At 41.3% G+C, this 22,707-nt stretch overlaps 1 protein-coding gene across 1 annotated transcript; it reads right to left on the reverse strand.

The window, feature by feature from the left end:
* Positions 1-633: 633 nt before the first annotated feature.
* Positions 634-21,914, reverse strand: LOC139339988 (interleukin-1 receptor type 1-like). Its single transcript, XM_070975513.1, has 12 exons — positions 21,877-21,914; positions 18,194-18,257; positions 17,118-17,370; positions 16,851-17,034; positions 16,150-16,300; positions 11,139-11,204; positions 7,423-7,549; positions 6,010-6,158; positions 5,513-5,650; positions 1,872-2,036; positions 1,327-1,469; positions 634-1,016 (listed from the first exon to the last, which is right to left on the reverse strand). Exons 2-12 carry the CDS (start codon positions 18,252-18,254, stop codon positions 768-770), a joined length of 1,686 nt encoding a protein of 561 aa, XP_070831614.1. The 5' UTR covers positions 18,255-18,257; positions 21,877-21,914; the 3' UTR covers positions 634-767.
* Between the last annotated feature and the right edge of the window lie 793 nt (positions 21,915-22,707).

A 22,707-nucleotide genomic window follows, 5' to 3' on the forward strand; every position in this document is an offset into this window, starting at 1 on the left:
CTCCCTCTACAGGATAAATGCTGTAACTACAGTTACATTCAGTAGATCTGTAATAGCAGGTCAAGAATATCCCCTAAAAGGTAAATCCTACATGAGAAGATAGTTACTGTCCGATGTTTGCTGGGAAAAGAAATGGTTACCTGCTTTGTTCTGTTGTGGTAGTGCTGATGGATGTGAGTAACAACTGTACATCCTGCATTACAGAGGTAGAAAGGTTTCTGTATTACATTTCTACTATCACTCCATTAAATATGTCTGTAACTGTCAACTCAGATAATAAGTTTATATCACCAAAACATATAATATAGCAGTGTATATGGATAATAGTAAACAAAACACAAGAACTCACGAGCAACTTCTTTGCTATCTGCGGCATTTTTTAATTAAAAAGCAGACATCAAGAAAAATTCACTTTAATGTCAGTGACACAAATAACATAAGTCAAATCTTTAAAACAGATAAATAACAAAAACAGCTAGGCTATAGTCTTTCAACAACCATTCATCCCTTTTCTTAAAAATAATTACATCCTTTTTGTTTACATTAAATTAATCTTTTTCTGTCTTTTGGGACTTTTGACTCTGGTCACTCGTTAGTAGTTTATTGTGCAATAAACTCTGCATCCTGTCATTGCTAGCAGTCGAAATCCTGCCTGTGACCAGCCTGCCTGACCCACCTCTGCAGGTACTGGGATCAGCACTCTGGACGGCTAAAAGCTGTATGTAGGCTTTCACTCGAGGAAGGTCAAAGCAAAGTCCATATGGGCTTCAAATAATAGCAAACTGTGGACATTTTTTGGCAGGTATGGCAGGCATCAGGTATCGCACTCTCTTCCAGAAGCGTGAGTTCCATGCAGCAGCGCCCTGTGAACCCTCTGGCCACCGAATGGGGGCACGCTTGCGAATCAGGTGCCGCAAGCCAGGCGGAAGGTGTGTGTATCCACCTGGTCCAGTGTCCCCAAGCTGTATCAGAATCACACTCATTTCTGTCAGGAGCAGCACATGGTGGAGCCCCACCTGGAAAATGATCAACAACATATTTTTGAATCCTTTATTGAACCAGTTTCCTATGTTTTATGCAAAAGGTGTTGTATTTATGGAGAGTGAACAATGGAGATACAGGGGAATCAAGAAGAAAATGTATCCCTCTTAAAATATTACTGCTTTATTATGTAAGTCTTGGAAAAGGAAAGTAAGAACTCATCTCACTCAGACTATCAGCATGTCCTTAGTCCTTCGCACCATTTCTCACTTTTATGTCAGTTGCTCAAGTGAACTTTGACTTTTTGTGCCTTAATTTTTATCTCCAGATTTTTCAAACTCCTACCTGCCAGTCAAACCCTCCAACTGAGTTTTGGAGCAAGGCAGGACGTTGGTCTCTGATATCAGACCCTGATCCTGAACTTGAAGTGAGGATGACCATCAGCCTCCTGCTCTGCTTCATGCGGTCCTCCACCAGCTCCAGACGGTCTGTGGGGTCAAACAAAACAAAACAAATAGCTTATGTAGTGTTCACCACGGTGGTGCTTGACTTGGCTTGGTGGCTGTTTGAGTCCTGTAAATTAATACTAAAACCACTAACTAAAGCAAGAAAGAGGAGAAAAGAAAGGACATGCAAAGACGATGCAATGACACTGATGTGTCTTGTAAATTTGTCCACAAAACAATTTGGAGAGAATGAAAATAGTAATGCAAAGCAAGCGACTTACATTGTGAAGAAAAGAAAAGCTTAAGAGGTGAGGAGGCCTCTATGTATCACTCCAGATGGTGTTTTGAAGGAGTTGGCCTTTCCAGTGTCCATATTTGTCTTCTAACATCCAAATATACAGCATCCAAAATAACATATACAAAACTAAACAATCAAATTCTGACCTTCCCCAGGTATGTCATCCCTCCCCTGGATGAAGAGTCGATATCCACACTTGTCCTCGAGGACGGAGGGTAAGATTCTTGTGACAAAGTGGCAAAGTGAGTCCTCAGTCACCTTGTCCATGCTCTGTATTTGATAGACCACATAGGCATCATACGTCCTTGCATCTGGGAAATACAAGCAAATTCTTGGAATTCATGGACATGAATGTGTCAGCATCATGGACAAACCCTGAGGTGGATGAAGGTGGTGGAATTATTCAGATACTTTACTTGAAAAGATATTAACAGTGTCCTCTGGGAGTCTTAAAGGCAGTTTTCCCTTCACCCCTCCCTTGATAAGTATAAGGTGACTTGGAAAAGACAGTTGCTCCCTGGAGTAACTCAAAGGTGGAAGAGATGAGTGGTAGAGGGTGCCTGCTTTTCACAGTGATGTCACTGAGTCCTCTGTTCAAGTCCAGGTATTCCTCTGGCACTCCCAAGAGATCAAGAAACTCTGAATGAAGGAGTGAGGGACTAGGAATGGGTGATAGAGCAGATCTAAGACAGATAGGGTGACTGACTGTTCCTGTGGCCCAGTCTATGTAGGGCAGCAGACTGTTTCTCCCACTCAGTTGTTCCCCATTGCTTGGTTGAACCTGAGAGAAATGAGATGATGTATGCCACTTGTGGCTGTTCAGTGGGGAAGGAGGATGGCTGCAGCTGGAAGGTCAGGAAATACTGGACAAGAAGCGAACAGCAGGCACCCAGGGACCCTGAATATCACTCTGTAGGTGGCAGCTTTGGCACAGAAAATGCATTCGAATGAGCTACCAAGCTGGGAGGGACAGGAGCTGCTGGAGACAGAGATGGAGTGGAGTGCGTCTGGAAACGATCACAGATGGACTCTAAACTGTGCTCAAATGGACAGACATCTCCTGTAGCCTGGCTTTTCCTTCCATGTCTGCTGCTGCTGTGGTTAGCATGCTCCCTGTCTGTGCAGCTGCTCCCTGCAGATCCTCAGGACTTCCTCTCCAAGAAACATTTCCAACTGTCTTCATCAACATGTTTCCGTACAAGTTTGTCCATCAATTAGCATCATTTAACCAATTTAATGTAGCTTCTGAAAAACACTTCAGTCAAAATGTTCACACATTTATTGTAAGATGTGCCCTTTGGGTGTGACACAAAATTATTCACAACATTAGTCTCTGGAGATTCTTGTAGAAAATGGGGGTTTGATCTGCAACCACACTCTGAAGACACAAGGTAGGCCAGCAATATCAGTCATGCATGTTTAAACTGTTACATTTTTCTATTTTTACTTAAACGTATGAAAGAAAAGAGTATGAAAGAAAAGGAATGAGACTGGAGGCAATGTTCCTTTTACCTTTGCAGAATGTGTAACTACAATACATTTAGCGTTGCTTAAATGATGGACAAACTTGTACTAAAGTGTTGAAAAGTGTTTGCAGCACTGTAGTGCTGAGGGAATGTCCTGAGCTGAGATAAGAGGATCTGCAGGAAGCAGCTGCCCAGCCGAGAAGCATGATAACCACAGCAGCATCACTGTAGGAGACGTGAGGGAAAAGAGGGATTTTAATTCAACAGCTGAGATTATACATCCCCAAGCTGCTGGACCATCTACACAAAAACTGTTGGAGCTGCCATTTCCAAAGGGCTAGAAATGCCGGCAGTAGACGGAGGATAAACGACACACAGCCTTCAATCACATGGCATGCAGGAGTAACTCTCCCCAGAGTGACCTGGCCATTTATTGAAAATTGCACACTGGTGTGTAGCTCCACCCACAACAGGAAGTCGACAAGAACATTCACACCAATAAGATTCAACATTCCCACTTGTTCTTGAGTCGACATATCATATATTTACATTTCCTTTTTTCATTTATCTATTTACACACCGAAAACAAAACACACAAATTTGTCCATTCTTATTTTAGTTACAGGCTTTGTTAAAATATCGGCCACCATTTCTGTTGTTGGACAGTAATGCAGAGTTATTTTTCCATCACTGAGTGCTGACTGGATTCACAGCTTTCTCTGGAACAGGCAACAGAAGGTGAAGATCAACAACAACACATCCTCCCCTCTGTTCCTTAGTACAGGCGCACCCCAAGGCTGTGTTCTCTCACCCTGGCTATTCTCCCTCTATTCAAACCAGCTCACATCTCACCACAGCTCTGTCAACCTGTACAAGTACGTGGACGATTCAACCATCTTAGGACTCATCACCAACTACCAAGAAACTGAATACCGTGCACAGGTCAACCAAGCAGTGACCTGGTGCACAGACCACGACCTCCAACTCAACACATCAAAAACAAAAGAACTCATCGTCGACCTAAGACGCCAGCCATCTCCCAAAACTCCTGTGTTCATTGAAGGTGAAACCATCTCCATCAGTGACACATTCAGACTCCTTGGGACCCATATCAATAACAACCTCAAATGGAAAATCAACACATCTACAAAAAAGCTCAGCAAAGACTCTTCCATCTCCGACAGCTCAAAAAGTTCCAAGTAAGGTCTCATATCCTGCTCCGCTTTTACACAGCCATCATCGAAAGCATCCTCACCTCATCCATTACAGTCTGGTTTGGCAGTCTTAACACACTCTCCTGGAAGAAACTACAATGCATCCAAAATCATTGGCTCACACCTACCATGCCTTGAATCACTCAACCACAAACGGACACTACCCAGAGCCCAAAAGATAATCTCGGATCCCACCCACCCTGCACACTATGCCTTCCAGCTTCTACCCTCTGGGAGGCGTTTTCTGGACAATTGCCACTAGAACAACCCGCTTCAAAAACAGTTTCATTCCCTTTGCAATAAACATTCTGAACTCTGAATGCTGAGGACTAAGCAGGAGCCGCATGTATTATGTATCATGTAATGTGTCTGTCTGTAAGTCTATTTATGTTATACTGTATGTTTAATGTTTAAATGTTTAATGTAATGTTGGAACCTGTACCATGCTGTACTGAAAGCTAATTCCACCATCCTGGCTGTGTGGTCATTAAGTCAAATCAATCAATCATCCATCCATTTTCTATTGTGGGGGTGCTGGAGCCTATCCCATTCACACTCACACTCACACCTAATGAGCATGTTTTTGGTCTGTGGGAGGAAGCCGGAGTGCCCGGAGAAAACCCGCGCATGCACGGGAAGAACATGCAAACTTCACACAGAAAGGCTCCGCTCCGACCCGGGAACCAAACTGCTGTGCTGTGCCACCGTGCAGCCCATCAACCAATCGATACCAATTGAACTCCTGACTCACATTATGCATTCACCTGGACCAGAGAGGGAATTTAATAGACTTTGCAGTAGTTCTCAACAAGAGGCATAAACAGACTCTGATGAGTAAAAAATGGCACCTTAAGCACCTTAAAAAAGGCAAAAAGCTTATCTCATCTTAGCAGACTGGAAGCAGGCACTAACAGCTTGTCTGGCTTTGTCAAAGTTGCAAAAAATCTGACCTGATGTACGTCGTTTGATTAATCTGTACACAAACTGAAAAATAAGAGGTATCTGACAAACATGAAAGTTTCCATTTTTTCGTATGGGTTTAAGATAACTAAGCCCCTTCCTTTGAATAAACCCTCCATGGATTAAAAAAGTTCTTATCTTCTTTACCTTTATTGTGACCTCTTAGTGGGAAGTAGTGTCTGAAGAAGAGAGCGAGGTCAATCGCAAAGCACTTGACCAGCATGGCAGCAAACACACAGAGGAACAACACACACACTCTTCCTGTGACAAATGGAATTATTGACTCTGGAAAACAAACACAAAATTAAGGTTAGAAAGAAAAAGTGTGTGTGTGTGCGTGTGACCAGGTATTTATCATGTTGTGGGGACAAAAATCTGTTTAGACAGGCACGTTAGGAATAGGCAGATAGTGGTTATGGTTAGGTTTGAGTGAAAGCGCAGTGCTCTTGGGGGAGCACTGCGAGGGGCACGGGCTCTCGGGGGTTAGGGTAAGGCTCCAGGAAATGAATGTAAGTCTATGTAATGTCCCCACAAGTGATAAAAACACAACATGGGTGTGTGTGTGTGTGTTAGTTAACTCAACTAACTGCCTGAGCGGCCAAAGTCTGATGCAGTGTTAGCCAGTTGATGACCCTGCCACTGACCTCTTTGCTTCAGAGTGAAAGTGCCAGACACCGTTCTGTAAGAGCCCTTGCCGATGCATTCAAACTTAGTCTGGAAATCTTCAGCAGACACTCTCTCAATGGTCAGGACTGCAGTGGAGATGGTTTTCTTTGATGGGGTCTCGATGGATCTAACAAAGGACAGAGTTTGGTTCATTAAAGACAGCGAACCGCTTATCATTATGCTTGATTACAGAGAGGTAAGGGATTCACTGCAGCGCCCACCAGGGCAAGGAAATGCACGAAATCTAAATCTTAATTTTAAATATCTCACAGTTGCAGAAAGGTTTTTAGCAACCTCGGTCAATCGGCTCACTACTGTGGTCCAGACTGAAATATCTCAACAAATATTGGATGGATTGCCATTGAACATTCATGAGCAGCTGAGGATGAACCCTGATGACTTTTCCCCTAGTGCCCCAAACAAGTTGAATTTTCCCAATCATCCATATATCTAAAAATTTCCTTTCATTTGCTGAAAGGATTGGTACAATATTTTGTACAGACATTTAGGGCAAGGTATCGTACTGACCAGCCAGTTGAACATTTTGATTAAAAGTAAAATGTCTCATCAAGACAGATACAAGTCGTGTTTCCTTCTACTGTCAAATGAATTTTAACCAAAACTTTGAAATGTCGGAAGAAGAAAAAAGAAAGAAAATGTGAATTAGGCAGTTTCCCATGAGTCGCTTTAGCTACCTGAGAGCAAAATGGAGAGAGGTCTGCAGGAATTCGTTTTGTCTGGGCAAGTTGTAATTGGTCCATGTCAGCTAGTATTGACCATATTTTCAAGCATGTGTTGTTTGTACTATCAGCCATGTTTTTGAGCATTACAGGAATTTCCGAGAAGATGATGACAGCAGAAACAGTTTCTTCTCCTACTCCTCCTTCTTCTTCTTGCTGATCAGCCGTGTGATTTTTGTTCATTAAGTCATAGCTCATAACATTTACCGCATTAACACTTTTTCGAAAATAGCAAAAACTGCCTCAAGTGAGAGTAAAAATTGAGGATTTCTTTCAAATGTGATATTTCAGAATGTGCAGAAAAATACCTTGACGGAAACAGAGCTTCTCCATGGGATAAACTGCAGTAACAAAGGTTCATCATCTGATTTTTTATATTGTGCCGTCATCTGGTTTAAAATTTCAGTTTGTCCAGCACTTGGGTTCAAAAGCCTCAGTCATACTTTGTGTTTAGTGTTTTCTTCTAATAATTAGTATATGCATGCTAATGCTCAGGAACATGCATGTCTGTATGAGTGTGTAATACATTACAAATGTGTAATACCATGGTCACATTTTGACACAGTTGTATACACACATTCTTTTGGTGTGTTCTGTGATTCTTTTGAATTCTTTTTGAATCAATGCAATTCTGGTTTTGATCAGACTTACGTTTTGGTGGTTTGGTTGTATCCATCTTTCTTTTTCAAATGATTTCCATCGACATGCCAGCTAGCATGACAGTTACCTTTCACATTAGTTCCACAGTAGACTGAGCAGTTCAGCTTGATCAAAGAACCTGGCAGAAAGAATAAGACATATCTCACAAGAGAAATGTAACTCTTACAGGAGTTTAAGAGCAATTCATTAAAACACTCATCATTTATTTTACTTTGTCCTGCTATGCATGGAGAGAGTGACTTCAAGTTATTTTTGTGGTGGTTTGGAAAACTTGGGTTTTCTGGTGTGCTGTGGAGAGGTGTGGGGCTCTGCTTCCTGTGCTTCCTTTGTTGGTAGAGGCTGGGCGTGGTTCTCCAGGTAGCTGGGAGCCGGCTCCTACTCAGCTAGGACTCATCATAATCAAGCACAGCATAAAGACTGTGGACTGCTGAAGCTTCTTTACCAGATTTTGACAGATGTTTCTGTTGCTTAGTGGTACTGTTGGCCGTTTACCAGTGTTACGAGTGTTAGTAATTATCCAGTGTCTCATCTCCTGTGTCTTTTCCCCTTTTTGGATCAGTGAGTTCACCAGCATGGATCTGCAGCTCCAGTGTCTCTGCCACCATGCCGCCCAGACTCTTGCCTCCACCTGCCTCAAGCCTCAAGCCCTCAACCACCACCACCTTGCTTCACCTGTGCCTCCATCACCATGTGTCTGCCACAATTACTCACACCACCTGAGCTCTGTGCACTCCAGCATGCTCACCACCTCAGTACCTGGTGCCTCACCTGCTGTTCTCAGCACTTCCCAGCTATGAGTTTCCTCATTTGCTCATTCATTTAATTTCCTATTCCTATTCCTTTTACCCTCACTCCCTGTCTGTGTAATCCTACCTGAAACATAACAATTTTAACTTGACAGCACTGAATTAAAAAATACTGATCATGGAAAATTTCAGTCTCAATCCTGCCCTTAAAAGAAAAATACCTGTTTTATCAAGAGTGAATCCACAGTAACTACAAGTTTCTCATGCTTTGAAATTTAAGTTAATCAAAACAGAACTCTAGTAGAGCAGACAAACTTTGCAAATTGAAATACTTCCATAAGAGTGATATGGTGGTTTCTTGCTCAAGAGGATTACCCATATATGTGCAGGGCTGTGTTGGTGGTTTGTTAACCCCTTCAGATAACCCCTTGTGAATTAGAGTATCACAGAGTAGACTTATATCAGTCCCAGTTTGCATGTCATGTATAATGCGAAGACAATGTGTGCAATTGGCACAACACACAATCCTGTCAATGCTCTCACACTATTCCACTGAACCACAGCCGGTGGAAGCAAAGACAGGGAAGAACGCTTATGATAATGAGAACGCATCAAACTTGTTTATGTGAGCAAAAGAGAGGCAACGAATGAAAGAAGATATCAGGAAGGCTCTTCTCCTAATGGCTGTATGGCTCCTTACGCTCACTCTATCAAAGCCAAGAGCAAGAAAATAGCTGGATACAGTTCATTTCCCCCCAAAAAAGAGACAGAAATCATAGTATTTGGCAATGAGGAAGTCAAGTCTTCCAGTAGCTTACAGAAAAAAATTTAAAGTGCTGCTGCTAATAATAATAATAATAATACATTTTATTTAGAAGCGCCTTTCAAAACACTCAAGGACACTTCACAGAGTGGGTAAAAACACAAGCAAAATACACAGAATAAATAAGAGCACAATAATTAAAAACACATCAAGTTAAAAACAAGCCAAAAAGGAGAAGTTAGAGAAGAGAAATTAAAGAGAGAAGGCAGTCTGGAAAAGATGAGTTTTCAGTCTGGATTTGAAGATGGGGAGAGAATTGATGTTTCTGATGTCAGGTGGCAGTGAATTCCAAAGTAAGCTCTGCTCCCCATGGTGCTGAGACAGGCGGAGGGCACAGAGAGGTGGAGAGAGGAAGATCTGAGGGAGCAAGAAGGGGTGGCAATGGAGATGAGGTCAGATAGATATGGGGGGCAAGGTTGTGGATGGCCTTAAATGTATACAGCAGGATTTTGAAAGTGATTCGAAATTTGACCGGGAGCCACTGAAGCTGCTGCAGGATGGGGGTAATATGGTGCGAGGAGGGAGTTCTGGTAATAATGCAGGCTGCAGAGGATGGCAGTGGTGTGAGGGGTGAGAGAGGGACGATTGATGTTATGCCGACGGAAATAGGCAGACTGGGTAATGGGGGGGGGGGGGGGGGGGGGGGCACTGTGGAGCTATCGATGTTGAGGGAGAAACTGCCGGTTTTGGATAGGGTTGATTTAGTGCCAATGAGAACAAGTTCTGTCTTGTTGCTGTTGAGTTTAAGGAAGTTGGAGGTGAACCAGGATTTGATCTCAGAGAGACAGGGGGTGAGGGAAGAGGGTGGGAGAGTGGAGGATGGTTTACTGGAAAGATAGAGCTGGGTGTCATCCGCGAAGCAGTGGAAATGGATACCAAATTTACAGAAGATATTGCCAAGCGGGAGTAGATAAATGATGAAGAGAAGGGGCCCCAGGACAGAGCCCTGGGGCACACCAGAAGAGACGGGGGAGGGCTGGGAAGTGAAGGATTTGAGTTGGATGAACTGAGTGCGGCCTGTGAGGTAGGAGTGAAACCAGTGCAGGGGGGTGTTGGTGATGCCTACGGAGGAAAGTCTGTTGAGGAGAATGAGTGAGAAACAGTGTCAAAGGCCGCACTAAGATCGAGGAGGATGGAGATTAAACCAGAGTCAGCTGCCATGAGGATGTCGTTGGTGATTTTTATGAGGGTCGTTTCTGTGCTGTGATGGGGACGGAAACCAGACTGGAATTGCTCATAAAGACTATTGTTGGTGAGATGGGAGTGGAGTTGAGAAGCAACAGTTTTTTCTAAAATTTTGAGATGAAAGGAAGGTGAGAAATGGGGCAGAGGTTATTGAAGTCATTGGGGTCTGATCCAGCTTTCTTGAGAATGGGACTCACAGCTGCAGATTTGAAAAGAGTGGGGACAATTCCAGAGGACAGTGAGGAGTGAATAATGACAGAAATGAGGAGACAAGATCATCAGGGGTGAAAGAAGAGTCCATAGTCAAGTTGGTGATGCAGGAGGAGAGAGAGTCCATGTTAATGCCCTTTATATTGTGGAAGGAGATGACACAGGGTGGTTTGGAGATGGAGAGCTGGAGGGTGACATTAAATGTGAGGAGGAAGTGGTCAGTGATATGAAGTTCATCAGCAGTACAGTTGGAGGGGGAGAGTCCAGAACAGCAAATTAAATCATAACTCATTAATTTCAGGCATTAGATCAACAGTAGACTGGTCGTACCTCCAGTCAGAACAAAACAGTCTGAAGCTGCTTTTAGTCACTACGCTGTATACAGAGGGAACTGATTTCCTGATGAAATCTGTCCTGACCCTGGACACCTTCACATCCACATTAAAAACTCTGCTGTTGTCCTGTGCCTTGGATAGACTGGTTTCCCTACTGCCCTTTTGTTTCCTTTGCTGCAATTACACTGTAACCTTATATCTGATTGGTTCTATTTGTATTTTATTTGATTTTATGTGGTGTTTCAAATCTGATTTTATTCCACTGTTCAACAAAAATACAGCAAAGTTGCAACAATTGAAAGATATGTCACTGACAATCAACACTAAGACACTATTAACCAAGGTGTGAGTGGTTGGGTTGCCAACACTGTACTGCTGATTTATAACATATATTATAATTTTTCCTACCTTCGTCAGCGAACAGCTCCTTGTCAATGGGAGAAATGATTTCTGGTTTATGGTGGGCAGTTTGTTCTGCAAGCACAAATAAAACACCACAATAAATGCTTCTTTCCAGATTATCCAATAAGATACTTGACAATCACATTCTGTGTTATAACCACAACAAATTATTTTTACCATACACACAAAAATGTCCCAACTTGTGTACATTTCTGTAACTCAAGCTTGTCCTAAAACAATGGACACACAAGTGAAATCTGAAACTGCAACGCTGTAACATCACTGCACTCTGATGTAATCACTTATGGATGAGATGTATGTCTGGAAGGTAAAGAGATCACTTCATGTACAAAAGCCCAACCCAGTCAGTGACTACGAATCCATGAACAAAACAGTTTGACTCAGCCAGTCATTTGTAATGTCTTATTCATTGTACTGTATATACTGTACTGTATATTGTCACTGTATACATTACAGTGCATTCATTTATAACACCACCTAACATCAACACATCAGTTGTGTTGAGTGATAGAGGGGTCCAGTATGTGCAATCTTGAATAACAAATCTTGAAACTGATCTGACTATAGAGTCTACGGTACAGAGTGAGGCTACTTCACTGAACCCCTGACTGTTTGGAGCGCTGACCAGGCCTACAGTATGTGGCAGCCCTCTGACATCTCTCCAGCCAATGCCAGTTGTTAGCTCCCTTGTGAATTGTGAATAACAATAGAGTGTAAAGACTGAATTTCCCCAGTGAGGCATGAAAAATACATAATTTTCTTACTAAATCACTGTCATCACTGACAGAATCAGTAGTCTGAAGCTCTGACTGTAAACACTGTTGTCAGCTCAGCTGTGGTTCACAGTACATTACTTTCTCATTCAGAGCTTGTTAAAAGACAGTGAAGGCTACAAAAACAATCATGATGTGATACCAATAATGTCGGCTGCTGTGCTATTAACCTGATTAACAGCTTGAACCAACAGACTGAACGCCCTCATGAAGTGAAAACAGTCTGAATCAGCACCAATCGTTGCAGCAGCGTGAAGGGTGATGTGCTCAGTACTGTACATACTGACAAGGCAGTTTCAAAGCCACATGACTGTTTAGCTTAGGACAAAGGTAAACAAACAACATAGTGACTACACATCTGAACAAAATTGTTTTAATCAGCAAATGATTAAAAACTTCTACTTCTAGGCCTTTAAGCTAACATTTAAGCCGACTGACTGATAGTAAATTCTTTGCAGAAAAGAGGTGTAGAGAAGAGAGGATGTCCAATTTTCAAAAACCAAAAAGTTCAATGACTCAAGATTCAAAGCTTTATTGTTCTATGCACAGAGGCACACTCTACAATACATTATTTAAGTCTGTAGTCTTCTTTGATTGCCAGCTTGGCAAACCACTTAGCAAACTCAGAAAATAAATAGTACAGAAATTGCAGTTTGAGGCAGCAGTAGTGCAAATTTCCCGATATGAGTGTATTGTGATTTGCAGCAGTAACATGAGTTCGTAGAGTATGTTTAGATATGGAATACAATACAATGAAAGTACAAGAGTAAACAGGCACTCCACTCATTTTACATTGGTGGGTCCCAACTTGTTGGAATGCAACACAAAATGTCTGGAGTATCCCTTTAATAATATGGTGAGGCATGCAATTCATTGTGCAGTCTTTGTGATCACACAGTAGCAATTTAAAAACAAGTTTCTGTATATGAGTACTTAGGTGAGGGTGGGATACATATTGAGGGAGCGGTGTCAGGGAGGTAGGGACAGTGTGCGGAGCTGGTCACCAGACTTACTGGCTGAGCAAAAAAAAAGAAAATGTCTCAGCCAGTTGATCATACACTTCACACTGTCTATGTTAGGGATTAACCAGATCTTTATGAATATTGTAGGTTCTCTTATGGCAGATGTTCTGCAGAGATGGTAGAACCTCCTCCACACTGGCTGTCTCAGTATTCTTGGTGTCCAGCAGGTCCAACCATTGTGGGCTTTCTTGTCTGGCGGCGTGCTGCTCCAGGTCCACGAAAGGTCCTCACTGATACCAACACCCAGGAATTTTAAATAAATTACAGTCAGTGGGACATATTCATAATTCACTTCTAGAATCAACATAATCTCTTGAGCACAATTCATGGTGTTAGTGACAGACCATTTTTGTAAATTAGTCAACATATTGTTCATGTCAATGATCATGCATGGCTCTGTGTATCCTTCCTCTCCAGTACCCCTGTCACTAAATCTTGTGCAGAGAGAGAGATTTCCCTGACTGGACTGACCAGTGGAGTTGGTGCTCTGTGGAGCTTAACAAGTGTGACATTCAAGTCAAGGTCAACTTTGGATGCAGTTGTAAGGAATTCTACACCTAAGCACTGAAGGAGAAGGCCTTATTGAAAGGTGCATGTTCAAAGTTTAAAGTCAAGAAAAACATGTAAGGTAAGAAAGTTGTCTAGAATAGTCAGTGTGGTGCTAATTTTCAGTATTAGGCTGGAGCTATTCTTCTGTTTCATTGGTTGGTCTTGTGGTTTCCATGGTGCTGGAAGTGCTTTAAGTAGGTATATGGTTCCATGGCAGCGGTTCAGTGTATGATTCTGCCGGAAAAGTGTGAATAACTTTCATATTATGGTGTTTGGGAGGCACGATCAAGTCATGTGTTCATATCTATTGCTGGAGACAATATAGGCAGAGGGCAAAGTATAGAGCTGTTCTGAGCTGAGGGGCAGAAGAGAAATGTTTAATTTTTTGAATCAGGTACTTTAGATCAGAGAGACCAATCTCTCAGCAGTGGTGACATATCCCACATTGTCCTACACAAACATATTCTTTGTCCCAGGAGCAGGCACGCTACACACATAAGTGTTTCAACACCAGCACTTTGACAGCAACATAATTCCATCCCTCCCACATTAATGTAGTCATTAGCCCTATTTACACAGGTCTACTATTACCAGGGGAACTCATGTGATTTAGAAATGAATCGCCCACATTTGTGTTTCATATGATGCAGACATTATTCCCTGTAAATGATGTCAAGGCTCTGTATAACATCCAATAACTCTATACAGTAGTTTGAGAGTTTTTTGGCCCATGTATTTTCTGCATGTGTTACAAGCATAAATACACACTTGAAGCTTGTTTAGATCAAGCAACAGATGCTTTGCAGATGTACTTCAGCATGACCACCAAACATCCATCCATCCATCCATCCATCCATCCATCCATCCATCCATCCATCCATCCATCCATCAAATTTCTATACCGACTATCCCTTTTCAGGGTTGCGTAGGGGCTGGAGCTTATCCCAGCGAGAGGCGGGGTACACCCTGAACCGGTCACCAGTCGATTGCAGGGCAACATATACACACAGACAACCATTCACGCTCACACTCACACCTATGGACAATTTAGAGTCACCAATTAACCTAATGAGCATGTTTTTGGTCTGTGGGAGGAAGCCGGAGTGCCCGGAGAGAACCCACGCATGCACGGGAAGAACATGCAAACTTCACACAGAAAGGCCCTGCCTGACCCGGGGATCGAATCGGCGACTTTCTTGCTGTGAGGCACGCACACTACCTGCTGCTCCACCATGCCACCAACCACCAAACAGATGTTTTCTTTAAAAAAAAAAAAAACACCCCAAATCACTGAGATGCTGATTGAAATGGGATTGATATTATCAAATGTGTGTGCTTTGTGAAATATGGTCGGCAATTTGTGGTGGAATTTGCGTGGGATTAAGATCACAGACGATCTCTGTAATTATTACAAATTACTAGAGATCTAAGGTAATTGTAGTCCCGCACAAATAGGGCTATTGATGAAAGCAAAATCTGTAAAAACAGTAGAAGTTCAGAGAATGAGCTCTCAATGCATGACAAACTATTGGTCAAGATAGACTGATTTAAAGGCCATCAAGCCAATCACAGTCATCTGGCTGACCCACCAGGTCAGGGAGGCATAAACAGTTGAAGTACAGTGCGTGCATTCAGAAACAGGACATCTGTTGATCACAAGCTGTAATGACAGATTGCATGACACTGCTATCAAATCAGACAGAAATCTGGAGTGATTTGTTTGTTTTGCTAATGTGAAAGCTGCTGCGTTCTTGCTAACTTCAACTGGCTATTGAAGTCCTCCCACCTTTAAACTGTGGCTTTAGTTACTGTATCACATCAAGTCACATAAAATCAAATTTTATTGTCCTATATCTGGTCAAACAGGTGCCTAACCAGTTTAACAAGTTAACAAGAAAGAAGAAGAAGCAAAATATAAGAGAATCTAACAATAGAGAGAGGAGAAATATATAAAATAGAGTAAAAATGATTGGTGGATTAATGAACAACATGGTCAGTAATGTCCTATAAGTGATGTTTTCATCATTCATGAGTGACATCAGAAAACAGATAACATCATATTCTTTCTATTTTGTGACAAGCATGTTTTTTAGGCACTAAAAGTCTAAAGTCATTGTTTGCTATGTTGAATGCTGGTGAGAATAGTGTCCTGCGGTGAAGGTCATAGTGCTACGATATACATTATGAACTTAAAATTCATGGTCAACTGCATGTTGCACTGGCATGTTGTGGAGACTGGACCGGAGGCCAAAGATGGGGGGCTGCTGCATTCGCCTCCCACCCATAGAACCCCCACACTTTTAAATTCACTGTTTCACCCCCGCTGAGAAGGAGCAAGAGTTAAGATCTTCCTGCCAACCACATCTTAGCTAACAGGGGGCACTCTGGGGACATTTCAGCCTCTCGTGAGGATAGGGAGATATGCAACAGTGCTAACCTTCACCTTCTTGTCCTGAATTATGTTAGTGTCCTGTATTGCAAGTAAGTCTTAGCCAAAGCGAGTGGCCTGAACCATCCATCAGAATGGATGATTTTGCTTTATACACCATCAGATTGTGGGTGAGTTGACTAAGAAGCTGAGCTCCTGTAGCCTTCTCTTTTTGTTCTCACTGCTCCAACTACAGGCTTATAAAAACCTGAAAATACTCTCACCTTTATTTTTAAGCCTCCTGGAACCTGACGACTTGTACTCCTTGTCATTGTATGTCCAGGTACAAGTGCAAGTGTAGACGCCCTCGTCAGCTTTGGTAACATCATTAACCCAGAGGGTAGCTTCATGTCGACCTTCAAGAAGCTTGAAGTCCTGCAGCCCGGGCAGCAGTGGCCACAAATGTGAGGAGGGGCAAGATAATATGAGGAAGAAAAATAAAAAAGGAAATAAAATCAGTCATATGACTGTATAATGTGTATACAAATGGGCATGATAAAACATGAAACTGACAAAGATCCACAACTAAATATTTACTTGTTGGAAAGTTTATTCCCAATACTGGTTGGTTGTTATGTTTACCTGTAATGTATAATCATGCAGAAAGACAGACATTTTAGCTTGTTGCAATGAAACACTTTTTAAGTCTCTTTGTCTTACATCAGCATCTTTGTTGGTGACAGCTACACATGTAGCAGTAACCACGAGCAACCAAACCATGGTTTACTTTTCAACTAATGCACTGATTTAGAACTGTTGAGTCTCTACAGCTATCTTAAAGGAAGATTATCAGTTCACCAAAAACTAAAATTTCATCAAAAGTCAAATAATCTCATAACCAGATTTACAGCGTAGAAAGTGAAAACCATCATTGCTCTTCGCTGCCATTCACACCACATGTCACTGTAGACATAGGTGGCCATACCTTCTTCCAGGTGAATGTTCCTCCCAACTCTTCACATGTGTAGCTGACAGGATCTGGACATGGAACCTTTTTGTTCTGGTCAGAGTTTTTGATTTCTAAGTAAAGCAGTGCCCTGTCCGTTTCTTCTTTGTAGACGTCAACTTTTAAATAATAGTTGTAGCACTCTCCTGATGGGCGTTTATGCCTAGAAAAGAATTGGTAAGTCAGGGACAGTATCGACAGATCATCTCAGTGGAAAGACAAATTAGTTTTGTTTTGTATTCTTACCGGGCAGTGTAAAAACCAGAGTCCTCAGTCTGGAGGTTTAAGAAAAGGAGCTCACGATCGTGGTAATATACTGTGTTGTTCTTGTCAGTTGAGATTGGCTCAGTCTGGGAGTTATTGATGTGATTTTTGTACCATGTGAACTCATCCCCATCGTGCAGGTAGTCCAGAGCATAAGGCACAAAATAAAATGCTTCACTTTCAAGAAGATTATAATGCTCCACGTCAAAGACTTCACATTGGGGCTCTGCTGTGTCTGAAAGTTGACAAGATGATAGAGATGATAAAAGTGAAAAGCACAATATTAATCCTGGATATGTAAATGTGCAGGAAGAAAGAGGCTGCAGTTATTACAGTTCTGAATGGCTGCAGTGCTAATGCAAAACATAGGAATAAAACAGTTTATGCAACCGGATAAGATCCCATTGAGATTCCAAACCTTTACAAGGGAAACCTAGCAGAAATGGTGACATTAGCATGTAGATACAGACAGAACAAACATGCATTTACTATATTTAGCGCAGTTGTATTTAAACTTACAGGACATGGCTAATTTTACCCCATGAAAAGAACAAAACCACCATCTCCCAATACTTTCTGACTTTCAGCAACAGTGTGGCTCACTGGGACACTAACTGAGTTATATGACACACAGGAATAAGACAGCATACTGATTTGTCAGCTAGCTTCACAGTTTGTTTTGGTCTTTTTGTGGGATTTGTGGACAATAAAGAAAAACTAGAATATCATCAGCCTTATACTTCAACTGTTACTATGTAATATAAATGCAAATTGATTTTAAAACATAGATACAGACATAATAAAATCCATGACTGTTCTATTCTGGCCTTGTGTCAGTGTAATCATGCCACTATCCTCCATTAACAATATATATTACAGGGGTGGCTATCTATTTAAGAGTGCCTTCTGCTGTTTGTGCAGCTTGAGCACTATGAGTGGATATAGTGCATGTGTGAGTCAGTGGGGATCAACTTCTTACACAATTATGGCAACACAAATCGATTCATTAATGGACCATCCTTGTCCTAGTCCTGTTTTCTTCATAATGTATATCCTACCTGAACATTCAGACGTAGTAATCAGCATGGAGATGAGGAAGAGAAGTTGGTAAGTATCCATTTGCTGAAAGAGACAAAGTTAAAGCACATTGTTAGATAACTGATAGTGTCAGTCCTGCAGGAAGCTTCAGTCACAACTATGCATCTTGAAACTGCCAAAAGAGTGATAGGATCAGTGACAGTTTCAAAATGCATCTGCTAGGAAATTCTAATGAAAAACCACGTACCGGATGCTAGAAGACTTAATCATGTTAGAAGGGATATCTTACTGCTGTGCCCTCGGACAGGATATGAGATTGCCCTGTTAGATTTCTCAGTACTTTGTATTGGTTTGCATACTTGTGTGTGCTTCTTTGGTACTTTGCCATTGTTCATGTGAAAACCAGCAGGAGATATATAGATATACACAAATATAGATGACATGTTACTGACTGCACTTGAACCTATGTCGTAATTATATGGAATATAGGCTACACCATATGATTTATTATTATCTGTCTGGAGAATTGTGAAAAACAAAACAAAAGACATGTTGCTGTAAAAGTCAGCCAACTCATATTTCAATCATTTATAATGTGAATGGAGAGTATGATCAGATTTAATATTTGGACAAAATTTCAGTATATTGCTCTCCAGGCGAGTTTAGTGGACAGGATGCTGTATGGGTGAGAGGTGTGGCTTTATGAAACACTTTACAAGCAACGACTGGAGATAAGCAGGGCAACGGCAGCATAGCAGAGCAAAAGACACTGACAGCTTAGAAAATGTCAGTTCTAAAATGGTTAAGGTAGTAACACTGACATTTGCAGTATCTCAATAAAGGCTACACCTAAGGATTATTTTATTTATTTTTCCATGAGATGACCATCATTTAGCCTACAACATGTAGATATCTCCAGTTTGCTCCTTTTGTCCAACCAATGTATTCAGCAATGATATAAAACAAAGACAAGCAGCAAATCCTCACTTTTATGAAGCTCATCATGAAATACAGATTTAGACTTTTACTTTTAGAATTTGGATTTCTGTTTTTTGATTCTTCTCACTCCATCTTGCTTTACGCTTAAATGTGACAACTAATCAAAGTATTGTTAAAAAAAAAAGAGCATGTAGGTACAGATATCTTGGTGGTGTCATTACTTCAGTGTCATACTCTGTCCAGTTCAAAATATGTTCTGTTCGTGAAAATAGCCTTACCCATGGCAAGCATGTGGCAGCAGTTGTGCAAGCCTGCAGTGAAAAATGTCGTGCTCTAAAATATATTTGCACAGGACAGACGGATCTCACCTTCCATACAGTCACTTCCTCTCTTGATATGATTGATAAATTATAGGTTCAATAAACACAGATAAACCCATGCTTAAACACAACTCTGGTCATTAAATACAATTTTCCATAAAGACATTAACAGCTCTGAATAACCCTTTAATTACATAGTCTTCATGTTAAGTTTTGTTAACCAGCTGCCTCATTACACGTCCAGTGGACATGAATGGAAAAAAACCTGGCATTCACTTTGAGACATGTTTCTGGCCACCTGACAGATGTGAGTCTAATATTCTTCTAAATAAATGTAATTCTAAATTTATTTCCAAATAAATGCTGCACTCTGTTCTCCAGATCATTGCTAACTTTGTGCATCAGCTGTTCGGTGCTGAGCAGGCAGTGCACAGTGAGTTTACTGCCTTCAGCTGCTGGTCAGAGTGGATTTCAGGGTCAGAAAACCAGAACAATGAGCTTCAAGGGGCTAAAAAGCTCTGTAGAGTTGGATAGTTCCCTTTTCACATTACACAGTCATTAATCCACCTTTAAAAATATGGATTAATGTAGCTGTAACCATGCTGTCACTGCCTTACAGTCTGTGGAAATAACTAATCAACAAAGCAAACAACCAAACCTACCCCACACAGTCTGTGTGGGTTCTCTGCTCCCTTGTCGTGGAATTTGAAGGCCAGATGTGCAATCCACAACAGTCCAGAAATAGTCAAATTCAGCTGTCTGAGAAAAAGTACTCAAAAGGATCTGCAGGAGTCAGGGTCCGAGATGCAAACACTTTATTGCCGCGGCAGCAAAGGGAGAGAAATCCAGAAACACACAGGGTGTACATCTGAAGAAGTCTCTGACCTGCAATGGTCAGTGCTCTATCTTTTATACAGTTCTGCTGAAGGTATTCCCCGCCCTTGGGGCATCTTTTCTTTTTTCTAGGCTCTTCTATTTTTTTACACCATTAGGTACTTTTTGGCTGCTATCTCCTCTTTTCTCCTCTCTATTCCTCTACTTATACACCATTAGTTTTTGATTGTCATGGGCTCTGTTTTTTTAAAAATAACATCAAATTACATTTTATTATCATGATTGCATGTAAGCATAAGGACACATCACATAGAGAATGCTTTAAAAATATAGCAAAGTATATTAAATCATCCCAAACCATTATTCGTTAACACACAGTAAATCATAGTTGTGATTATAAGACCATTTAGTTCTTTCATGATTATAACAAATGTTAAACATGGATTAAATACAGTAAGGTTATGTAAGGACACGCAGGGTTATATCAGGTCACAATCATCCTGGTCTGAAACTGGTCAGAACCGGCTAAAACACCTGCAAGGCCATGGAAAGCACCAAAGATTTATGGTCCAGGTGTCCTGCCCTCACAATGTTGGCTGCATGGTGTCATTGCAGCTCATTATCATCACTGCACAGCAACCTCCCTTCTTATCTTTGCACTGTCATCTTGGCCTTTCATGTGCTTCTTCCTTCACTTAAGCAAACAGCAATTAATTTCTACTATCATATCAGGCTTGCACAGAGCTACTCTTATCAAACTTCATAGAGCTACTACTATTGTTTACCATTAGCTTACAGTGTTACACTTGATTCTTCACATATCGATTCTTCACATATTAATTCTTCACGTATCAAATAGAAAAATTATACTACACCCTCACAGAGTTGATGTTATGGCCACCTGCTAAGATAATGATAAGATAAGACTATAAACACTGGTATATTTTTACATACATTTACATTGATGATAACACTGTGGGTTGTAGAAATAGATATGGTTCAGTCAAAGATGAAGCCTCTGTAAATATTTGCATCCTGTGATCCAGCTGCCAACAGACAGTATTGGAAAAATTCCAAATTGGATTTAAAGGTTCGCCGGTTTGATCCCCGGGTCGGGCAGGGCCTTTCTGTGTGAAGTTTGCATGTTCTTCCCGTGCATGCGTGGGTTCTGTCCGGGCACTCCGGCTTCCTCCCACAGACCAAAAGGTGACTCTAAAATTGCCCTTAGGCGTGAGTGTGAACGTGAATGGTTGTTTGTCTATATATGTTGCCATGCAATCGACTGGCAACCGGTTCACGGTGTAGCTGGGATAGGCTCCAGCCCCCCCGCAACCCCGAAAGGGATAGTTGGGTATAGACAATGGATGGATGGATGGATGGATGGATTTAAAGGTCTTACATTAGTTAGTTCTCATAAACTAAAAATTATAAATACACTGAAAACAGGTGTTTTATTTCCTTTGCTTTTGCCAGCCTTATTTTTTGTCTTTAGTTTCTTTGTCACTCAGGCTCCTAGTTAACTGTAAACAACTGTTAACATATCCTGCAGCTATATAATGCAATGCAGTTTCAGATAAACGTACAGAGTACTGAACATAATGTTCGCTTACCTCTTAGGAGTGTGTGTTGCCAGCCGGAGCGGATTCAGTCAGACTGTGTGTTGTCTCATCTTACACGAGGGTTTATATCTTCTCTGCCGTTCCTGTGCTCAACAAAGTGGGTGTGCAGCATCAGTTCAACATGAAAACAAGGGAAAGGAAATTAAACACTCATACACAGAGAGAGAGAGAGAGACAGAGAGAGAGAGAGAGACTGAGAGACAGAGAGAGACAGAGAGAGAGAGAGACAGAGAGAGAGAGACACAGAGAGACAGAGAGACAGAGAGAGAGACAGAGAGAGAGACAGAGAGAGAGAGAGAGAGAGAGAGAGAGAGAGAGAGAGACTGAGAGACAGAGACAGAGAGAGACAGAGACAGAGAGACTTTCACATAATGTTATATTCATTCATTCAGTAAGTCTGCCTTCTCATTTTCTTTTCTTTCCTTTCTTCTTAGATAACATTGGAATAATTAGATTAATTATCAAATTTCTAACATATTTTTTTACTGAAACCTATTGGAAAGTGAGTTGGGCACAATTCAGTGATGTAAAGTATTATCAAAAGTACATGACAAGAATATAAAACGCAGCAACAAAAATAAATAAGAGAGACTTTATTGTCCTCATCTGTATGCAGTGCATAGAGTAATGAAACTGTTGATCCTGAAATCAATTCAATTAGAAATGATGAATGATAAAACATTCAGTTGAAGTGAAGCAAGCATTCGGAATATACATAAGACAAAAACAAAGTACGTAAGGTCCAGACACGTAATGCAAGGTGCAGGTATGATGACTGGTATGGACTCTAGTTAACTTCATTTCCTGTTTTACTCTGTACGT

This window comes from Chaetodon trifascialis, chromosome 12 (genome assembly GCF_039877785.1).
Source record: "Chaetodon trifascialis isolate fChaTrf1 chromosome 12, fChaTrf1.hap1, whole genome shotgun sequence".
NCBI lineage: Eukaryota > Metazoa > Chordata > Actinopteri > Chaetodontiformes > Chaetodontidae > Chaetodon > Chaetodon trifascialis.

What these genes read in the sequence shown, in the direction of transcription:
- LOC139339988 (XM_070975513.1), bottom strand. Translation starts at nt 18,254, where the DNA reads ATGGATACTTACCAACTTCTCTTCCTCATCTCCATGCTGATTACTACG. An exon ending in TCTGGTTTTTACACTGCCCG is followed by an intron (nt 17,035 to 17,117) that starts GTAAGAATACAA and finishes ATTCTTTTCTAG; the next exon opens with GCATAAACGCCCATCAGGAG. An exon ending in TACAACCAAACCACCAAAAC is followed by an intron (nt 6,159 to 7,422) that starts GTAAGTCTGATC and finishes GTCCTTTGTTAG; the next exon opens with ATCCATCGAGACCCCATCAA.